The sequence below is a fragment of the Oikopleura dioica genome, chromosome PAR (assembly GCF_907165135.1).
Source record: "Oikopleura dioica chromosome PAR, OKI2018_I68_1.0, whole genome shotgun sequence".
Classification (NCBI taxonomy): domain Eukaryota; kingdom Metazoa; phylum Chordata; class Appendicularia; order Copelata; family Oikopleuridae; genus Oikopleura; species Oikopleura dioica.
In genome coordinates this window covers 7,793,887-7,813,340 of record NC_137293.1, presented here as the reverse complement: position 1 = coordinate 7,813,340, position 19,454 = coordinate 7,793,887, and the positions used below count along the sequence as shown (strand labels likewise).

At 44.2% G+C, this 19,454-nt stretch overlaps 7 protein-coding genes across 7 annotated transcripts; 3 read left to right on the top strand and 4 right to left on the bottom strand.

Annotated features, from left to right (window-relative positions):
• Nucleotides 1-28: 28 nt before the first annotated feature.
• Nucleotides 29-2,390, bottom strand: LOC145706032 (protein SERAC1-like). The gene is made up of 5 exons (XM_081783545.1): nucleotides 2,208-2,390; nucleotides 1,602-2,167; nucleotides 890-1,233; nucleotides 552-847; nucleotides 29-502 (listed from the first exon to the last, which is right to left on the bottom strand). Exons 1-5 carry the CDS (start codon nucleotides 2,305-2,307, stop codon nucleotides 63-65), a joined length of 1,746 nt encoding a protein of 581 aa, XP_081639671.1. The 5' UTR covers nucleotides 2,308-2,390; the 3' UTR covers nucleotides 29-62.
• Nucleotides 2,391-2,436: 46 nt separating this feature from the next.
• Nucleotides 2,437-5,658, bottom strand: LOC145706028 (26S proteasome non-ATPase regulatory subunit 1-like). The gene is made up of 7 exons (XM_081783542.1): nucleotides 5,377-5,658; nucleotides 5,240-5,334; nucleotides 5,019-5,198; nucleotides 3,387-4,977; nucleotides 3,026-3,343; nucleotides 2,651-2,979; nucleotides 2,437-2,606 (listed from the first exon to the last, which is right to left on the bottom strand). The coding sequence occupies exons 1-7, from the start codon at nucleotides 5,636-5,638 to the stop codon at nucleotides 2,514-2,516; spliced, it is 2,868 nt and encodes a 955-aa protein (XP_081639668.1). The 5' UTR covers nucleotides 5,639-5,658; the 3' UTR covers nucleotides 2,437-2,513.
• A 13-nt stretch (nucleotides 5,659-5,671) lies between these two features.
• LOC145706033 (GPN-loop GTPase 1-like) lies at nucleotides 5,672-7,057 on the bottom strand. The gene is made up of 5 exons (XM_081783546.1): nucleotides 6,834-7,057; nucleotides 6,542-6,793; nucleotides 6,299-6,494; nucleotides 6,002-6,255; nucleotides 5,672-5,953 (listed from the first exon to the last, which is right to left on the bottom strand). The coding sequence occupies exons 1-5, from the start codon at nucleotides 7,020-7,022 to the stop codon at nucleotides 5,735-5,737; spliced, it is 1,110 nt and encodes a 369-aa protein (XP_081639672.1). The 5' UTR covers nucleotides 7,023-7,057; the 3' UTR covers nucleotides 5,672-5,734.
• A 3-nt stretch (nucleotides 7,058-7,060) lies between these two features.
• LOC145706031 (DNA replication licensing factor mcm5-A-like) lies at nucleotides 7,061-9,731 on the bottom strand. The gene is made up of 9 exons (XM_081783544.1): nucleotides 9,509-9,731; nucleotides 9,209-9,465; nucleotides 8,935-9,160; nucleotides 8,639-8,892; nucleotides 7,992-8,595; nucleotides 7,837-7,951; nucleotides 7,719-7,791; nucleotides 7,367-7,675; nucleotides 7,061-7,325 (listed from the first exon to the last, which is right to left on the bottom strand). Exons 1-9 carry the CDS (start codon nucleotides 9,639-9,641, stop codon nucleotides 7,185-7,187), a joined length of 2,112 nt encoding a protein of 703 aa, XP_081639670.1. The 5' UTR covers nucleotides 9,642-9,731; the 3' UTR covers nucleotides 7,061-7,184.
• Nucleotides 9,732-10,073: 342 nt separating this feature from the next.
• Nucleotides 10,074-11,188, top strand: LOC145701601 (uncharacterized). Its single transcript, XM_081778813.1, has 3 exons — nucleotides 10,074-10,086; nucleotides 10,152-10,373; nucleotides 10,420-11,188. Exons 1-3 carry the CDS (start codon nucleotides 10,074-10,076, stop codon nucleotides 10,863-10,865), a joined length of 681 nt encoding a protein of 226 aa, XP_081634939.1. The 3' UTR covers nucleotides 10,866-11,188.
• Nucleotides 11,189-11,215: 27 nt separating this feature from the next.
• Nucleotides 11,216-12,656, top strand: LOC145706027 (uncharacterized). Its single transcript, XM_081783541.1, has 2 exons — nucleotides 11,216-11,575; nucleotides 12,196-12,656. Exons 1-2 carry the CDS (start codon nucleotides 11,228-11,230, stop codon nucleotides 12,508-12,510), a joined length of 663 nt encoding a protein of 220 aa, XP_081639667.1. The 5' UTR covers nucleotides 11,216-11,227; the 3' UTR covers nucleotides 12,511-12,656.
• A 14-nt stretch (nucleotides 12,657-12,670) lies between these two features.
• LOC145701600 (E3 ubiquitin-protein ligase MIB1-like) lies at nucleotides 12,671-19,436 on the top strand. The gene is given in 16 exon segments (XM_081778812.1): nucleotides 12,671-12,769; nucleotides 12,814-12,957; nucleotides 13,005-13,242; nucleotides 13,287-13,650; nucleotides 13,695-13,815; nucleotides 13,863-14,127; nucleotides 14,231-14,454; nucleotides 14,499-14,787; nucleotides 15,051-15,231; nucleotides 15,276-17,006; nucleotides 18,005-18,068; nucleotides 18,113-18,499; nucleotides 18,543-18,741; nucleotides 18,744-18,965; nucleotides 19,012-19,225; nucleotides 19,266-19,436. Coding segments are annotated over 16 exon segments (4,797 nt in total). The 5' UTR covers nucleotides 12,671-12,676; the 3' UTR covers nucleotides 19,327-19,436.
• Nucleotides 19,437-19,454: the final 18 nt, after the last annotated feature.

Sequence of the window (19,454 nt, the reverse complement as noted above, 5' to 3'; positions counted from 1 at the left end):
AAAAAAAGAACAGTTTTGATTTTTTCTATTTTTAATATATTTTTTTAATTGCAAAAATGGAATTATTTTTTAACAGAATCAGTAGAGTTGTGTAAATTATCGACGATGAAATTCACGAGTTGCGAGTAGAGAATGTCACTTTTTGAAGAGGGTTTGTTGACATTGATGTGGTTCTCATTTACAAGTGTAGATCCTCCCAGGCCAAGATCGGCAGATTCTTTCGAGACTACCAAATGATTAAAGCCGACCACTTTGATAGGAACTGATTCGATGAAGGAATGAATTGGAATAGACGTGTTTCTTGCAACTGATAGGAATTGATCATTGAGCTCTTTGAGCTGCTCAGAAGCGGAACTCAGCTCGCGCACTTCTGATGAAACGATCGAGTTGGCCACTGGAGCTTTCACCGAAAGCTTCGCCAACGAACTGCCGAAGTGCGGCGTTGAATAGAAGCACACGCCCTTGATGTTCTTCAGGAGATCTGTTTCGTTATTTTCATGAGCTATAAAAAGCAATCAATAGCTCCTCATTTTCACAGTTTTGGCTCTCACCCTTTAGCATTATTTTCTTCAGTAGGAGACCACCCATCGAATGGCCGACGATAAACAAAGGTTCATTGTTTTCACGAAGCGATTTCAAGTTCTCAAGAAGTTTTTCTGACTTTTCATCCATTATTTCATCCATGTGGAGGCAAGTCTTGTTGTAAGTCGTCAATGAGGTAGGATAAGACATAAGAATGATTTTTGGAACGATTCCACGGCGAGCAAGTGTTTTGGGGAGCCATTCGACCGGCCAGCAGTAGGAGTGAACTGGATCGCCGATGATTTTATCGTTGCAGCGCCAAGTTCTTTAAATATTTTGACTTCTATTTGGAATGAAATGGACATACCTGTGAGCTTTTCCCATCAGTCCGTGGACAAAAACAATCGACGCATTCGTCGGCAAAGCTTCTTCTGTTGGATATGCAAGGAACGAGTTTGGAAGAATCATCTTTTCCTGTGAAGAGGAAGAAACATTGTGAAGAATTTTGTAAGCGAAACTTTTTTGTTCAACATCGGAGCTTGCAAGAGTGAGGATGGACTCGAAGATGAGCTTAGGTTTGAGAAGATCCCAGCGGAATTCAATAACGGTGGAGAGAGACGCGAGGATTTCAAAGGCCCGCTTGTGGAATTCTTCAGCGATGCGGGACAGGTCCAATAGACGGTCAATGACGCCGGAATTGATCAGGTATTGCTAGCAAAAAGTATATCAGTTATAATCTTGTATTATAACGTGACGAGAGATAGCAAAAGTCTAAGTATAATTATTTAACATTTTGCACGGTAAACGCATTTATTAAAACCATAAGATTCAAATTACTCAACGCGCAGATCAATTACTAGTCAGTGAAATCGTTTCATTTTTGAGATTCTTAATGTGGTGGTTTGTATGACAACAGCGCGCTACTTTTATATTTGAAAGTACGATCGAACCATTATAAGTTACACACCGAGAAAAAACAACCCACAGTGTTAAAAGATGTAAAAGAGATCTTTGAAGTTCAAAGACTTTGAACAGCTCTTATCGAAACATCAACAAACTCGAAAACTTTAGCTTCGAACCTTTGCGAGAAAATCGGAAGAGTCCAACAAATCTCTTGTTAGATCGAGATATTCTTCCAGAACCTTTTCCGGAGTAACATTCTTATACGAATAAGTCGGTTTTCCAATATCCAGCTCGTCCTGTTCCACTTTTGACATTGGCTTTTTTGATTCCATCCTGCGTTTTCGGAGTGCCGAGATGTGATCAGCAAGACAATCATCGCCAAATCTACTGTTAGACAGAATTTCGTCAAAATACTCCAGCAGCTCTTGCAGATCGTACGATGTCTCGGGGCAAAGTTTGCGAATTTCTTCAACAAAACAATCGTCGGGTTTTTTGAAGATGGCCAATTTCGCAAGTTTCTGGAGCCCAAAAGCGGATTGTTTCAACGTTGAAATAATGAAGTTCCATGTTTCTGGCTCATGAGTCGAAGTTACAATTTTGTCGTAGATTTTTTGCTTTGATTCCGAAAGAAAGTCGTTGAAAAAGGCTCGCACTTCATCGGCAATGGTTTCAATTTCCTTCCCAAGCTCATTTTGGGACAGATTGACATCGAACTCCGATACAAAATTTGCCTTGAAGATTTCTACGAATACTTTAATCCAGGTCACATCGATGGAACTTACCAAGCTTCTTCTCAATTTCTTCAGCTTTATAATAACATACTGCTCCCACCCATAAACCAGACGTAATCGTCACACCTTTCAAAATTGCTCTAGCATTCATCAAATCAACACATCAATATCAACTCATCAACAATCACTTTTTTCTTAATTCAAAAAATGATTCTTCGTTGTTTTCTCGCGATATAATTTTGCTGTATTAAAACATGTACTAAGTTGAACGTGAAAATAGTGAACTAGAATCGACATGTATTGCGGCGCAGTAAGAAGGAGAGAGAAAAATATTTATCTGTCTGTCGGGCTGGCTGTCTACTCGATGTATTCAAATGGTGCTGGTGGTTCTGGTTCGGGCTCCTCGACCTCTGGCTTTGGTCCGCCAGCGGTAACAGCTTCCAAGAGATCCTAGAAAAATATTTAACTCAATGATTTCATATGAATGTCTCAACCTCGGGATCCTCGGGGTTAGCATCTCGCAGCAAAATAATTCCACCAGACGTAAGTGGCTTGAGTGGGCTGTATCGAGTCTGGTCAGCTGGCAAAGAAAGAACCTTGAGCTGCTGGTTGAGAGCTCGGCAAGGGTTTTGAAGGATTTCGAATTTGGCGTTCTTCTTCGCTTCTTTTTCCTCGTCGACGTCCATTGGCTCCTCTTTGATCTTGACAGCAGTCGAGCTAGCAGTGGAGGCGATGGAAGTGGCGGAGTTCTTAGGAGTTGCGTCGGACGCATCGACCTCCATTTCGCTCGCTTCCCGCTTGATTTTTCGGTTCTTTTGTCGGGCTTGAAATGAAAAGTTCACGTTCTGTTAACTGTTAAGCAAATTTACCAAGTTGTTTGGCGGTAGTAGACAAGACAGCAGTCTCGACCTTCTCCTTTTCCTTGCTCTTCTTCTCCTCAAGTGGATCGGGGTAGGCAAAAGTAGCCGGCTTAGCATCAGATCTAATGTCGATCTTGGGCATGTCCAAGTTCTTGTTCAAGCAGATGATAGAGCTTGGCCGGAAAGCAAGGGACAAGAAGTGAGTCAAGGGGTACCAGAACCAGAACTGCAAGAAGACGAGCATTCCGACGACGGATGGAGCATGAACGTGGCCGGATCTAGTTGAAAGACCGATGACAGTGTTTCGTCCACCAGCATCGATAATTCCTAAAATTTTTGATGAAAAGAAGAATAAATCGAATATTCTTACCAGTTCCGATGATAGCACCAAACTTTGTGATAGCGTCTTCATGTTTATCCTCAATAGTTTTCCTCAACTTTTCTCGGAAAGTTGAGACCTTTGGCTGCATGACCTCGGTTTGCTGAATGAGAATCATGGATTCCGCAACAAATGCTCCCTGGCGGACAAAAGCGACGGAATCGTCTGTCAGTGGCTCAAGAAGAGCAAGAGCATCTTTGTTTCCAGTGCCAGCGCAGGCAATTCCAAGTGCCATTGCAGAGCCGTATCGAACTGATGGGTTGTATGATTCGGAAAGGAGGGAGACAATCGAGGGGACTTGATCTTGATTTCGGAACATAACGAAACCAATGCTCTCAACAGCTGCTCGTCGGACATCGTCGGAGACATCAGAAACAGCGACGTGAAGAAGTTTTCTCAAAGCCTCGTTGAGTCCAGAACCAGCGTAGGCCATGGCGATGCAATAAATTCCACATCGTCGGATAGCTGCGTCCTTGTCAGCCATAAGATTCTCAATCAAGCTATCGGCTTCCTCAAGTCGGTTGAAAACAATCATGGCGACGCCAACAGCAAGACCTCGAATGATCTTTTCGTGCTGAGTATCAGCTGCGTACTGGCACATCTCGTTGATGGCTTCCTGATGATTTGTGCCCATCATTACAAGGCCCATGGCGATACCAGCCGCTTCACCGACAACAGCGTCATCTTGGGTGAGCTGAGAGTTAAGAAGCTCGTAGACTTCCCGGTTCTCAGTTCCCATCGCAGCTAGACCGAGACCAAGGCAAGCACCATGCCGAACAGTGTTGTCCCGGGCGTTCTTGAGCTGATCGACGAGGTACTTGATCATCTCTTCAGATCCATGGTTTGCATGAATCAAGCCAAGAGCATAAAGCCCACCTCCGTCTTGGTACGGAGAAGAGTTCGACTCTTTTGGAAGATAAGTGGCCATTCGATCGAGGGCGCCTTGTTCGTGTCCCTTGTGGATGACACCAAGTGAACTTGTTGCCGTAAATTTGGCCCAGTTTGTTGCTCGACCGAGCCATTCAAGATTGTCTCGGAGGAATTTGTCCGTCGTCGTTCCAGAGTGCATGAAGGAATTCGCGATAACCGTGGCCGTGTGGCAAATTGTATTTCTACAGGAGTCTTTACAATGCTTGAGGATGAGGAGGTCGGATTTGTTATTTCGAATGAGGAATTGAAGATTTAGTTGAGTGGTCTTGTCGCCTTTGAGGATTTCGACGAGCTTGTCGGAGGATGATTTTTCAGCTGAAGCTGGTGCTGCAGCAGCCTCGCCTTCAGCAGCTTCTTCGGATGCATCAGCAGGAGCAGCTGCTGGGGCAACGCCGCGGAGGAATTCAGCGACTTTGTTCAAAAATCCTTGAGGAGCGTTCTGGTAGAGCTCGAAGCCGATTTGATATGCCATGAGAGCATCTTTAGCCAAAAGGCTACGAAGAGTATCAGAGACCATGGAGGGGTCGTCGAGGAAAACGAGGCACTGACAGATGGCGATGTAGTCTGGAGTTGCGAGCTTGGTATACTGAGCGACCAAAAGACGGAGGATTTCTTTTCGGAGTTCTCGCGAAGTGACAAGGTTTTTGGCGATCTAAAGACTGAGTAGAGATATAAGACTGTAAATTATCTTACATGCATGCAGTAAGCCAAAGTGTCATTTGTATTTGGACTCTGAGCGATGGCGGTCTCCACAACATCGAATCGTCGGCACTCGATGGCGATACCGATCACCTGTCGAAGAGTCTTGGAGTCGAGGCATTTTGTGAACATTCGGTTGACCATGCTTTCAAGTCGTTTTTCTGGGATTTCTCCCTAGGAAAAATTGGATATTTTTAAGATTGCGTATTCCCTACGTTTTTACGCTGCTCTTTGTAAGTTTCGATGGCGCTAGAAATGATAACCTGGACATATTCAGATCGCTCGGTAACATCGAACATTTCATCGGCGGCTTAAATTAGTCAAGATTTGAAGCTTTTTGTGACATTTTTACCGAGGGCAAAGTTCAAACTGTCACTGTAGCTTCCAAGGTTGAAGTAGACCTTCGAAGCAACAAGAGCAGCTAGTTTTCGCGCAGCAAAGCTCTCATCTTCGTAGAGGATTTCGATGGGCTCAAGGGAATCAGCGATTTCAGCCCAAAATTGACGGATCAAGCTGTCGTCGTTTAGCCGCTCGAGGGCGTAGATCTGAAGTTCTGGCTCCTTCTCGTCGAGGAGCGAAATAATGCCTCCCGCGGAGGTTAAAACACAAGCCATGTCTAAAATTTCTTCATGAGAAAAATGTCATTTAAAATAGCAGTGTATCAGTCGTCAATTTTACAAGTTATAATATTTCGGCAGGAGTCGTTCTTATTATTTATTTCTCTGCGCTCTCGTCTCCTTGATCCACTTTTCAAAACTCTCATCTTCTAGCTTTTCCCGCGTGCTCGGTCCACTCGAAGTTCCTGGGATTTCATTCTGATCTCTGTACTCCAAAAGCTCGCTTGGCGGGATCATCCCTCGCGGAGGGCTTGATTTCCTTGACGCTGCTTTTGAGCTTCGAGTTGAGCTGTAGCGCGAGGCCGATGGAGTCTAAACATGATGAATGAGCACTTTTTCTAGAGAAAAACAACTTCGTACCAAGTCATCTTTCAAACGCTGGAGGTCCTCTGCTTTTCGCTGTTCTTCACGCTGCCTTGCCTTCTCTCGTTTTCGTTCTAATTCTGGAAGAAACTCTTCAAAATATTCCTTTCTCGCGTCAGTAATCTTTTCCATCAGGTCCGTCATTCCCATTCCCGTCACAGATGAAAATCCTACTGCCCGAAGATCGCAGTAAAAGTCATCAAGAACGAGGCTCAAAGATCTGGAAAGATTGGAGATGTAGCTTTCTTCCTCTTAATCTTTAGTTAGATCAGATTAGAGAAGAATAGTTCGTACGGTTGACAGCGTCGATAAAGGTCTCGTAGTCTCGCATCCATTCGATGGCAAAAGCATGATTAACGATATCTGATTTGTTGAGCACGATGACGAAAGGGAGTTCCGTTTTGTAAAGGATGGAACAGGCGTACATCATGTTGCTCATAAACGTTACTGGCGATGTGCATTTGGCGACATCCATCACGTATAAAATTACCTGCATGAACGAAGAGTGAATATTAGCATCTCTGGTAGTCGACTTACAGTAGGAATGGTCGAAGCCAACGTTTCAGTGATGATTGATCCGGAAGCTGACCAGGTGAAAACTTCAATCTGTCCTGGAGTATCAAAGATGACATGGTCATGATCGGGTGATCTTTTCTCGATCAAGCTCAAGACTTGATCAAATTTTGTTGAAAAGAGGTTCAGCGAAGTCATAATCGCTCCATTTGGCCCAAGTCCGTATTGCGTCATTACTTCCTTGTAGTTGACTGTATCTCGGATATCAATATTTGCCTGGGAGTTTTTGGTAAAGAAACTTTTCAAAACATCTTACTGGATATTGAAGATCTGCTACAGCTGGATCAAGGTTCAGAACATAAGGGGGTCGTTCAATATTAGCCATTTGCAACTCCGCCGTCAATCGTTGAACAAAAGTCGTTTTCCCCGACCCTGCCATTCCCATAACAAGCAAAGCAGTCGGCTTCACAGCTGAGTCACCTGCTTCACTTACCTTTTCAGCCATTCTTACAAGTCAGATTTGATAAGAAATTGTTGTCCTCAAGAACATGTATTGGAAAGTTGTGATTATTCTAGTCGTGATAAGAGGCAGTGAGATAAATTGTTCATATAAGTGGAAGTGCGTGCTTGAACATTTGTCAGGAGAAATTCAGAGGCAGTTACATTTCTATTTGACGCGGTAGAGCATGCGTCGCTGCATTCGATGCTGGACTTCGCCTCGTCGAATCATGATCTGCAGGACTTTGTGTACTGAGCGCTCGGGGTAGTTCTGAGTTGTCAAGTCGCTCATGATTGATTTTTCAGAGACCTAAGAGAACGTCAATGCCTGAAGATATCTTGAAATGCTACCTGAGAGCCAATAAGGAAGCGTCTCTTGATCTGTCGCTCGATTCTGTTCAAATCTTCTGCATCGGCAGCGGTTTCGTATCCCTCAACTCCAGACAAAGCTCCGGCCGAAGCAGACGCCATTGTTGAAGTCCTAAAGAGTCGTAGAGCCTCATCAACGTCGGCTCCAGTGGCGAACGGTGCAAGCCTCATTTTTGCGAGTGATTCGGCGATTCGAATGAGGGCTTCAAGCTGACGAACTGTCATTGGAATGGCTCCCTTTTTGCCAGTAGCGCGTTCGCCTTCCGTCATTGTTTGACGCATAAGAACGTACTGAAAAATTATTAGCGCTCCGAACTCGGGAAGTTTGTTTTACCTGATTTTGGAGCTTTTTGGTAGCTTCTCCATTCAATCTCGGTCCACAAGTCTGTCTCGCATATTGAATATACCTGAAATCAAGGATGAGAACCACTAAAATATCGTTTTATACCCACTTTTTCAGAGTTGGCATGTCAATCTCGTCCTCTCCCGCTTCTCGGTTCGCTGCTCCTGTATGAACATTCATAACGTATTTAGCTAGAGTAGCATCTCGGGTTGCGTCGTGGATATCTAAAAATGTCAAATTGTCATCAAATATCATTTGATCCACCTTTGACGACGTAAATCATATCAAATCGTGAGAGAATTGTCGGCAAGAAGTCGATATTATCCTCTCCCTTTGTATCGTCCCATCTTCCAAAAACAGAGTTCGCCGCTGCTAGAACTGAGCATCTCGTATTGAGGGTAGTTGTCAATCCAGCTTTGGCGATGGAAATGGTCTGCTGCTCCATGGCTTCGTGGATAGCAACTCTGTCTTCTGGTCTCATTTTGTCGAACTCATCAATGCACACTAGACCTCCATCAGCGAGGACCATCGCTCCGGCTTCGAGGGCGAATCCTCTGTGTTGATCTCTCACTACCGCCGCCGTCAAACCAGCAGCAGAAGATCCCTTTCCAGATGTATAAACACCAACAGGTGCACATCGCTCAGCAAACTTGAGCAGCTGCGATTTCGCAGTACCAGGATCACCAAGCATCAAAACGTTGATATCACCTCTTCTGTTTCCATCAGGAAGTACTTTTCGCGAGCCACCGAAGAGGAGGCAAGCGACTGATCGTTTGATATCTTCACAACCGTAAATCGACGGAGCGATAGATTTGGCGATTATATCGTAGATTTTCGGCTTCAATGCGAGCTCTCTCAGTGTTTCTTCCTGAAATCAAAGACGTTAAGATCTGTCCAAAAAGCAAAATTACCTCTTCTTCTGTAAATCGATTTCTATCACTTCCAGCTCTTCCTGGCCCGTTCGATTCCACTTCAACTCCAAGCACTCTTATGTACGACTGTCTGATACCAACTCCACCGGCAGTTTTCTTATCCCGGCCTCTTGGTCCTTGAACTTGTTGCCTTCGGATTTGATAGATTCCAGTTATCTCAATTCGATTTCCTGGGACAACGCGGTCAACAAGCTCGCGCTCCATGTAAAGACCCACATGTCTTGGCATTTCAGCTAGAAAAATGTTAATAAATGAAGTCTTTTTTCGTGTTTTACCTGTAGGAATGGAATCAGGGGACTCCTGCATTTTAACATTTTGAAAGTCTCTGCATTTGCAAAGCTCTGGTACAAGAATATAAGGATCAAGTGGGCAGGGATCTCGTGATGCTGAAGCTTCGGCCTCGCATTTTCGTGGCAGAACGTATCCTTCAAGACCGGGCTTGATTCGAATGTTGGATTTTGTGTGCTGACAGCTTCTGCAGCGGAGGGACAGGATTGAAGCCTGAAGAAAAGACTCAAGTGAGATTGAAATCAATGAAGAAAACCTTACCTTTGCTTTGACTTGTGAAGAGGAAACGGCAATGCCTGGAATTTTGACTAGTTTTCCAACGTCTAAAGCGGACAGCTCTCTGATCGAACGGGGCTCGGCTCCGGAAATAAGCTGCACTTGGAAGTCATCGTCGATCGGCTCATTGTCTTGCCGAGGTCGGGTGAGTTCATCTGCAACAAGTTTAGCTGCTTCTTCAAGCATCTCAAAAGCCTGGGAGGGGCGCTTTGTCATAGTTTCTGCCAGCGATGGGTCAAATCCTAACGAAACAGTAAGTTCCACATCTGAAAAGAATCGTTTTACCTGTCATGTGGCCAAGATTAACAACGATAAAGTTCGTATTCGTATCAACCGCGCGTTTAATACCATCTCTGTAGATGAATGAGCCATCAGTAGTTCTGTATTCACGAAGAAACTCCCTGAAACGGGTCTTCATCTGGGTGTAGTCTCCACCAGCTCCGGCGGGGACATTAGGTCCTCCAAGAGGATCCGAGCAGAAGACTCCCAGATCATCCAGGCCTGTCGCCATTCTAAAGTAAAAATTGTTAAATTAGGAAGAGAGTCTCTAGAATTTTCTCGAAGGCTCTGAATGACGAAATTTCGCGAAAATCGAGGAGGCAGGCAAAAGAAAAATAAGATTTTTCTCCTCGACTGGATCGAAAACAGAAAAAATCGGTTTTGCGGAGATCTAGAGACGGACGCAAAAAACACCAAATTCTGTGCTAACCCACGCGTGCCATTCCCTTATTTGGCGGGCGCGTGGGCGGAGGCCATTTTTTTCTCAAGAGATTTCAGATTTGGTGGAGAAGAAAACGGGTCTCAAAGAAACTCGAAAAGAGAAGATTTGTGATTGGAATAAATCGAGAAGATGGAACCGACCAGTAAAGAATTCAGGAAATTGTTCAATAATTTGCAACTAAACTCGTCATTTTTCTATAAAAATGAGATAAGAAATTATTATTGAACCCTTTTCACAGAGAAATTGAAGGCAGCCTTAATTTCTCTTGGGAAGAAACTCTTCGAGGGCTGAACATTGGAAATCGTGCTCCTTATCGACCCCAGAATTCGCTTTCCCAGCAAAACGACATTCTCTTCGAAGATGTTCTTTCAACAGAAATTCTCCACGATGGATCTCTTTTTACCAGAAAACTCATTCAAAAGCCTCTCGGTAAATGCCTCATTCAAAGTATCCTCCTATCGACCTTCAATTTCAGGTTCTGCGAAATTCTTGGAGCCATTTCTCGCTCCTTTTGGCATTAGTCTTCCAACAACCACCAATGTTCTTGAAGAATCTGTCGTCTGTCCGAAAACAAAGACGTCTTGGCAATGGAGTCGAAATTTGAAATCCGCGAAGCCGGAATATCTCGGCTACCCAGAATACCAATGGCTCGAGCTCTCTGAGCGCGCTACCTATCTCTCCCTATTTCCAAAGACGTTTTACTACAAGAAATGTCTTGCGCAGAGCTATCTAACAGGGAGAATGGGCTGGCTTGGTTTGCAAAAGTCAATGACGAACAAGGGCGCGACAAGATGGACACAACGCTCTGGCGGCCAAATAGACCGGCTTGTCGACGAAACTCAGCGGCAGATTGACGCGAGTAGTCCTCCCTTGGAGGAAATTCTCACCAAAGGTCTTCAGAAAAACAGGGAGAAAAACTAGTGCCACGCAGCTTCTTCCCTTCTAGTTCAACACTACAAGTTTTCAAGTTCACAAACACTGAAACAGCTACCTTTCATCTTTCGTTTTCCCCCTTTTCACCTCAACCCTTTCTTTGGGCATCATCGAATTATCCATTTGCTGACCAAATAATGAATCTAACCGCGAAATTCCGTCTTCGCTATTTTTCTCTTTCCTCAAAAATGATATTCTAAAAATGCAATCTTTCTATCTGACTACTCGTGTGTCGTACTGTTATATATTTAATTTAATTAATTAACATTTCCTTCTTGTTCAATTTCTGAATTTATCAAGCTTCAACTTATCAAGTACCTGATTTTTGTATTTTTCATTTTTCAACTAGAATGATGAATTCGAAATCGAAGAGTCCCCGCCCGTCAAGTAGAGAGACGAGCTACTTCGAGGGCAAGTTGGACTTCAAATGGCCCTCGATTATGAGCGGCCTGAGCACTCGAATCCCACAAGAAGGCGATAGAGCGCCGATTTTCAAAGATTCGGTTTTTGTGAAAATCTTGGAGGATGGAAGTCTCCACCAAAGAAAAATCATCCAGAAGCCTCTTGGCTCGGCAAAGTTCTTGGAAACGATCCTGGCCCCGTTCAATATTTCGTATCCAAAAGTCACTAATGTCGTCGAAGATACGATTATCAACAGAGAGGGCAAGACCTGCTGGATGTGGAGTAGAAATCTTCAGGTGATGAATTACCATAACAATTTTTTGGCCGAAAAAAAATTTTTTGAGATAATGGCATATTCTGAAAGCCCAAGTCAAAATTAGTCGATCCCCAAATTTCTAGGGCTCAATGACGTCATTATGACGTCATTTATGATTAATAAATGTCCGAAAAGGCTCCAAATTCATGAAACTTTGGAACGCTTTTTGAGACGGTTATCGTTTGAAATATATTTTTCTGCCTATAGCATGTTGTTAGGCAGGAAAAATTACGTGGGGACCCGAGGTTAATTTTTCGAACCGACCGGTTTCGAAAATTACCGGACACTAGAACCGGTTGGTAATGATGGTTTGAGCCCGGGTCCCCACGTATTTTTTCACGAGGAATCCGAATCCGCCGAGAAAATAAGGATTCAAAAACGTTTTTGGCTCTAAAAAGCGTTCCAAAGATAAAATTTTCAAATGAGCCGGATGACGTCATAATGACGTCACATGGCCCTAGAATTTGGTGATTCTGTCTAATTTTTTATGGGCTTTCAGAATATGCCATTATCTCAAAAAAATTTTTTTCGGCCAAAAAATTCTTATGGTAATTCATCAGGTAGTCACTTTGTTTATTCCTTATCGAACTATTTTTTAAGACAACCTTCCCGACTTACATGGGAAAGACTGAGTACGAATGGCTTGAAATATCCGAAAAAGCGTCTTACATCGGCGACCACTCGCCCCAGGCAAAGCCGACTTTTGTGTTCAAGAAAATGGAGGCAAACTCGTACCTCGACGGGAAGCTCAAGCTCCTCGGGTTGCCAAAGATCATGACGAAAAATGGCGCCAACCGATGGAAGACACGATCTTCCGGCCAGATAGAAACGCTAGTTCAAGAGATTACGAACATGTCCCCTAATTGTAAAATCCCAGTTTCCCCGTTGATTTCGGGGAAGAATAAAGTAGCTTAATTGTCACCCTGTCTCTATAATCCAGTTCAATTTCTGTTCAAACCAAAAAATGATCAAAAAACACACACACACGATTTCATCTTCTTCAACTCCAATCTTGTTCTAACTTATTTATAAAAAATAAATTGATATATCTGCCGTTTTTATATATACTTTTGTTGATAGAATGGTGTACAAAAAGCATGGCATGAAGAAAAAGTACACGGCGGGAGAGGCCACCGCGTACATCTCCCGCAAGAACGCTAGAAAGAAGCTTCAGGTGGGATTTTCTTGGCTGTTCTCTTCGTTGATTCCGACTTTTAGCTCTCGCTCGCTGATTTCCGACGATTGTGCATCCTCAAGGGTATTTATCCGAGAGAGCCTAAAAGCAGAAAGAAGGCAGGAAAGGGAGCTGCCAGCAATCGGACTTACTACTACACCAAAGATATCCAGTTCCTTCTCCATGAGGTACCATTCTTCAACTGCTATTAAAAGACTCACTTTTCACTATTCAGCCGCTGATTGAAAAATTCCGAGCGCACAAAGTCTTTTTGAAAAAGTTGAAGAAAGCCGAGGGCCGAAGAGACTGGAAAAAAGCCGACCAAGTTCGAGACCAGCGCCCCTTGTACAATATGGATCACATTGTTCTGGAGCGATATCCGACATTTAACGATGCTTTGAGGGACATGGACGATGCCCTGACCATGATCTTTATGTTTGCAAGGATCCCGAAGAGCTCTACTGTCCATGCCGGTAAGGATTCGATTCCAACAACTGATTTTAACAGTCTTTAATAGAACTTGTTGCAAACTGCCGTCGAATCGCCTTTGAATGGATGAACTTTTGCATTCACGCACAGTGCATTCGCAAAGTTTTCGTCTCCATCAAAGGCTACTACTACCAAGTCGAGCTCAAGGGCGAAACCATCACCTGGCTCGTTGCTCACGAGTTCGCCCAGGAACACAACGAGGATGTCGATTACAAGGTCATGCGAACATTCACCGAGTTCTATGCCAACGTCGCCTCTTTCATCCTTTTCAAACTTTACACAGAGGACAACTTGAAGTACCCACCCATCGGACAGAAAGACTACGATGACGATGAATATGTAAAGCGTCAACAAAGTGATTTGGAATCACTGACCCTCGAACTAAGAAAAAGGTAAGATGTCCGATTCAAAAGTTGTTTTAATCTCGGATATTCAGTAAGGCCATCGAAGAGAGTGAAGATGATATTGACGAGCTGGCAGCGGCAACTGGCGACGAAGGACTCCAGAAAGCCATTGAGCAGGAAAAAACCCAGCGATCACAGAAAAATATCTTCAAGGTACGCCTCGATGAAATTCTCGTGCATATCTTCATTTCATTTTCAAGGGTTGCAAAGTGTTCATTTCCCGCGAGTGCCCTCGAGCTCCTCTTGCCTTCCTCCTCCGATCACTTGGCGCTGAAGTTTCTTGGGACAGCGAGCTCTACCCAGGCGCTTCTTTCAAACTTGACGATGATTGCGTGACACATTTGGTCATTGATCGACCCACAGCTCCCCAAAAACTTGGACGACAGGCCGTCCAGCCGCAGTGGGTCTTCGACTCTGTGAACTTTGGTGGATTGATGCCAACTAATGACTACGTCCCTGGAGCTGGTAAGTAACATCTCCACTTGAATAATTAATATGTTTGCATCAGTAATATTACAAAAAGCTGTTTTTCGATTCTGATCAGCCCGAGTTTCATTTAAAATTTAAGAACTTCCACCTCATTTGAGTCCATTTGTCAAAGAGGGTCAGTACGTTCCACCAGATATGGAGGTTCTCCAGTCAAAGGCGCGAGGAGAAGATCCAGGCATTGGCAAAGACTCGGACGAAGAGGTTGATGAAGAGAGTGACGACGAAGCTGAGGACCTCGAGGAGGAAGAGGAAGAAGAGGAAACGGAAGAAGCCGAGGAGCCTCCAGCGAAGAAGATGGCAAAGGTACGATAAAAATAAACACGACAGAGAATGATAAAGATTAATAGGTTGCTATTGAAGAAAAGAAGGAAGATAAGCCGAAAGAGTTCAAAAAGCGAGACGTAAAGGCTGCCGGGCGGGATAAACAAGAACCCAAAGAGGACGTGATCGAAGCAGAGAAAAATAAATTAGCGCGCGCCGCACAGACGAGTAAAAAGCGAAAGAGACTTTTGGAACGTATCGAGAAATCGGAGCGAAAGGACAGAGGACGCATCGAGAAGTTGACGAATAAGAGGGCGAAGATTGATGCGGCAAAGAAAGCTGAAGCTAAAAAGTCGAAAAAAGCTGCCAAGTTGGATTAATTGGATTAAACTTTTGGAAAAGCTTTAGTTTTGTTTTTTTTACAGAAAGACCTCACGCTTTAACGTGAGGTCTTTGGGTAGGTGGGAACCGAAATCTTGAATCCTTCATATTTGGTTATCAGTCACGTAACTCTCAGAGGCCCTGACACAAATTAATAATCGCCATGTATAATCATTAGATTGCCGGGTTATGGGTTTAAAGATGTCCGATTGACCTTGTAGCTTTCATAATTATAGTATTTATATTTCAGACATGAGAAATGAACATATTCGTGGGAGCCCGTGTGTGCCGAGGCCGTGACTGGAAGTGGGGTCGCCAAGACTCGGGCGACGGTCATCTTGGCACTGTTCGCAGTTTCGAGAGCAATGAAGAAGTCGTCATTGTCTGGGACAATGGCACTGCAGCCAATTATCGATGCTGCGGTCAATTTGATCTGAGGTAGCCTACTGTAATCGAATCAATTTTCTAATAAAGTTATTCAGGGTTTATGACTCTGCTCCAGCAGGAATTCAGCATTCCGAGGCTATGTGCGATACATGCCGGCAACAGCCAATTTGTGGCATTCGTTGGAAATGTGCGGATTGTCATAATTACGATCTGTGTTCGACTTGTTATCACGGCGATAAACACCACCTTAGGCATCGATTCTACCGAATCTGCACAAGTGATGCTCCTCGGCGACTTGTTGAAGCACGGCGAAAGTGCAAGCGCATTCCGACACGTGGCCTCTTGCCCGGGGCGCGTGTCGTGCGAGGCTTCGATTGGCAATGGGAAGATCAGGACGGCGGCAAGGGCAGAAAAGGAAAAATCACCGAAATTCAAAATTGGAATCCTTCAAGTCCGCAGTCAGGCGCTTATGTCCTTTGGGACACCGGCGAGCGCAATCTTTACCGAATATGCTACAATGGCATGTCGGATTTGAAATGCGTCTCTGATGGAAAAGGGCCCTCATATTATCGCGATCATTTGCCGGCGCTCGGCGAAACAAATCCGGCAAGACCGATAAATACGTTTTCAATTGGCGATCTTGTTACGGTAATGCTAGCACCAGAAATTGTCCAGAGTTTGCAGCACGGGCACGGGGGCTGGACTGATGCAATGTCAGAATGTCTCGGTGCGGAAGGACGCGTGGTCGGAATCGACGAGGACTCTGACATCCTTGTGCAATATGCCAACTCAAGAAATCAGTGGACATTCAACCCCGCCGTTCTGACAAAGAAAAACACACCACCTCGATCAGACGTCATTCTAAATGCTGATGCGGCGATGTCATCCTCTCCTGTTCCAGTTAAATTTGTCAAAGATGATCTGGTCAAAATCAGCCCTGATCCTGTCAAAGTTAAGCTGCTCCAAAAAGGCCACGGCGAATGGACGGATCAGATGTCGAAGCTTCTCGGAAAGATCGGGAAAGTGTCGGAAATCTTCCCCGATAAGGACGTAAAGGTTCAAGTGGGAACAAAAGAATTCGTTTTTAACCCACTTGTACTCGAGTTCATCGCTAATTTCAAGGGATCTGAAAGTGCACGGGTTGTTTGTGACAAACTGCAGATGTATTTTCTCAATGAAAGCGCTAATCTTCTTTCTCGAAGTGCTGCGGGCTCCGGCCAAGATCCTCCGGTTCAAGATCTTTCCCACTGGGACGCTATGATTATGGACAAGCCGCTACCTTCAGTCGAGCGATTGAATTTTGGGAATCCTTCATCTGTCTTTTTCGATCAAATCTTTGGGCAGAACCCGTTACTGTTTGCCGCGTATGTTGGCCATTCAGAAGCAATTGAGTTCTTTCAAAAGAAGATTTCGGGAGGAAGAAATACAACTGATTCGGCTGGAGATGGCCCCTTGCACTACGCTGTCTACGGAGCTAGCGAAGGTGGAATTCCGAAGATACTCGATTGTGGCTTTGAAATCAACTCGCGGAACTGGAATGGTCAGACGGCCCTGCATCTGAGTGTGATTCGAGAAAGCGTTGCAGTAGTAAGAAAACTACTTGAATGTGGTGCAGCTCCGAGCTTACGAGATGCTCAAGGATCAAGTCCGCTTCATTACGCTGTTGTTGGTCACAGAGATGATCTAGTTTCGATTCTGATGATGAACGGGGCAGATCCGGCTGTAAAAGACTCGGATGGAATGAATGTTTTCCATTTGGCGGCGCAGAAGGGCTCGATCGGTGCGCTTCAAGTTCTGCTAGATGAGAAATTCGACCTTGCTAGTCGGTAAGTTTGAGATAAATTTGTTTCTTTGGTAAAGACGCGCTTTTTTTAAGGTGGTGGAAGTTTTCTAGCCCACTTCCGCCATACCGACCCTGGAACACCATACCTTATCTGAATCAGCAGAAAATTTCAAGAATTTTGACCCATTAATATTCTAGAAATCTTCACTTCCGGTCGATTCTAGAGCCGGAAGTTGACGAAATTTTCGAATATGTATAAAGTGTGACCCATCAAATTGATGCTTAGAAGATTCTGAATCATCTCATTATCGATTCATCCAAAGAAACAAATCCGACCGCGGTCTAACCGACCGTCAAAACAACGAAAAAAGCATAAATTTATGAATTTTTTTTCAGTTTTTAGCGGTTGATTTGATCGTGGCCGGGATTGGTTCTTCTCTTAGATGATAGCCCATTGATAGGGAATCTTCTGAGAATCAATTTGATAGGCCAAAAGTTGCCCGTTCTCCCGAATTTCGATGACTTCCGGCTCTAGAATCGACCGGAAGTGGAGATTTCTAGAATTTTAATGGGTCAAAGTGTGTAAAATTTTCTGCTGATTCAGAAAAGGTATGGTGTTCCAGGGTCGGTATGGCGGAAGTGGGCTAGAAAACTTCCACCACCTTAAAAAAAGCGCGTCAAAATATACTCCCTCAGGAGTGAAGAGGGGCGACTAGAATTTCTAGTAGCTTCAGGGATTGTTCACCAAGTCCACATTTCCCAAGTTTTTCAAGGGTTTTCGGGTCCAAGCAATAAAAGTTGTGCATCCTTAGCTAATTATTGAATGGTTTTCATATGTGCGGTTTATCTGCTGACATGTGACCTTATGGTTTTTTGAGAGAAGCATCATCCGAACGAGACTAGGTATTCTTCACCGACAATCAGAGGATTGACAGATTTGTAGTTTTTCTTAATCACTTGCTAGCGAAATACCGGTATTTTAAAATGTGGAACGATAGAAGTTATCTCTATCTTATGGTTTTCTTAGAGTATATTTTTAAGAGTTTGGATTCTCGACGAAGTCTGTGACTCTGGTCAAACTGCGATTCATTATGCATCCATGCAGGTAACCGAGATCTTGTCGTATCTTTTGACAAAAAATTTTATTAGCCGAATGAAGAATGTCTTGAAATCCTTCTCATCGCTGGTGCAAATCCCACTATCGCCTCCGAGCGCGCCCGCGAAACCGCCCTTCATATCACATCCTCCCGCGCCAACTTCGCCTCGCTCCGAATTCTGCTGAAGAAATCGACGCTCTACGAAGATAACTGGGTCAACTTTAAAGATCTCAAGGGCAACACAATGTTGCATAATCTCATCTCTCTCGTCGAGAACGACTCTAGTTCCTCTCGTACTTCTACCCTCGTTAGTTCTATCGGATCCCTTGTTCAACTAGCGATCACGCACGGAGCGGACATATCGATAAGAAACGAAAGCGGAAAATCACCACTGGATCTCTGCAGCGATCCGAATTCGAAAGAGACTTTTAAGCTAAAGGTTCAAGCGTTTATTTAACTTTTTCCTCATGCTACTATTTTAGCGGATTCTTGAGCGTGCTCATCAAAAATACGCGAAGCAAGAAAAGCCGCTGCGAAAAACGTCTAATAACGCGATTTCAGCTACACAGCTGAACAACCACTCCCAGATGAAGTTCTGCGAGGTCTGCACAGAGAACCAAATCGACGTGATCATGCTCCCTTGTAATCACATGTTCTGCTGCACCACCTGCAGTCCTAGGATCAAAAATGCATGGTCTGCAAGGAACTGGTGGATGACAAGATCACCATTCCGAAACTGTGCTATCTGTGCGAAGAAACGCCGCCTACCATTCAATTCACGCCCTGCTTACATGTGCTTCTGTGTCAACCGTGCTCCTCGACGCCCAAGAGCTGCATCAAATGTAGAATTCCTATCATGTCCAAAACTTCCATTTTCTCCAGCACTGATAACTCATCTCTTCAAGGTATTTTTCGAACCAATGAAACATGCAATTAAAGTTCCTTCTTCAGAAATCAACAATTCATCGCTTGCCCAAAATATCAAGACGCTCAGCATCACGAAAAACAACCCTAAAGGCTCAACAAACACCGACTTGGCTCTCCGTACTCTCCAGGGAAAATACCAAGAGCTGCGGGACCGCGTCATCTGCGTCATCTGCCTGGATAACGTCATGAACATGGTGTTCTTATGTGGCCACGGGAGCTGCCAAATGTGTGGCGATCGGTAAGACATTATCTGCATATCCATGGTTAATATTTTTTAGATGCTCTGATTGCCCAATTTGCCGAAAACGAATCGAACGAAAAATCCTCCTCTACTGCTAACCAGAAACCACCACCTGAACCAACTTACATTCTCATTTACTACTATTCGGTTTTAGATTAAAACTTCATCTTTTTGTTACTGTAATGTCTGATCTCCCCTTTTTTGTCTCTTGTGTGAATAAATGTCG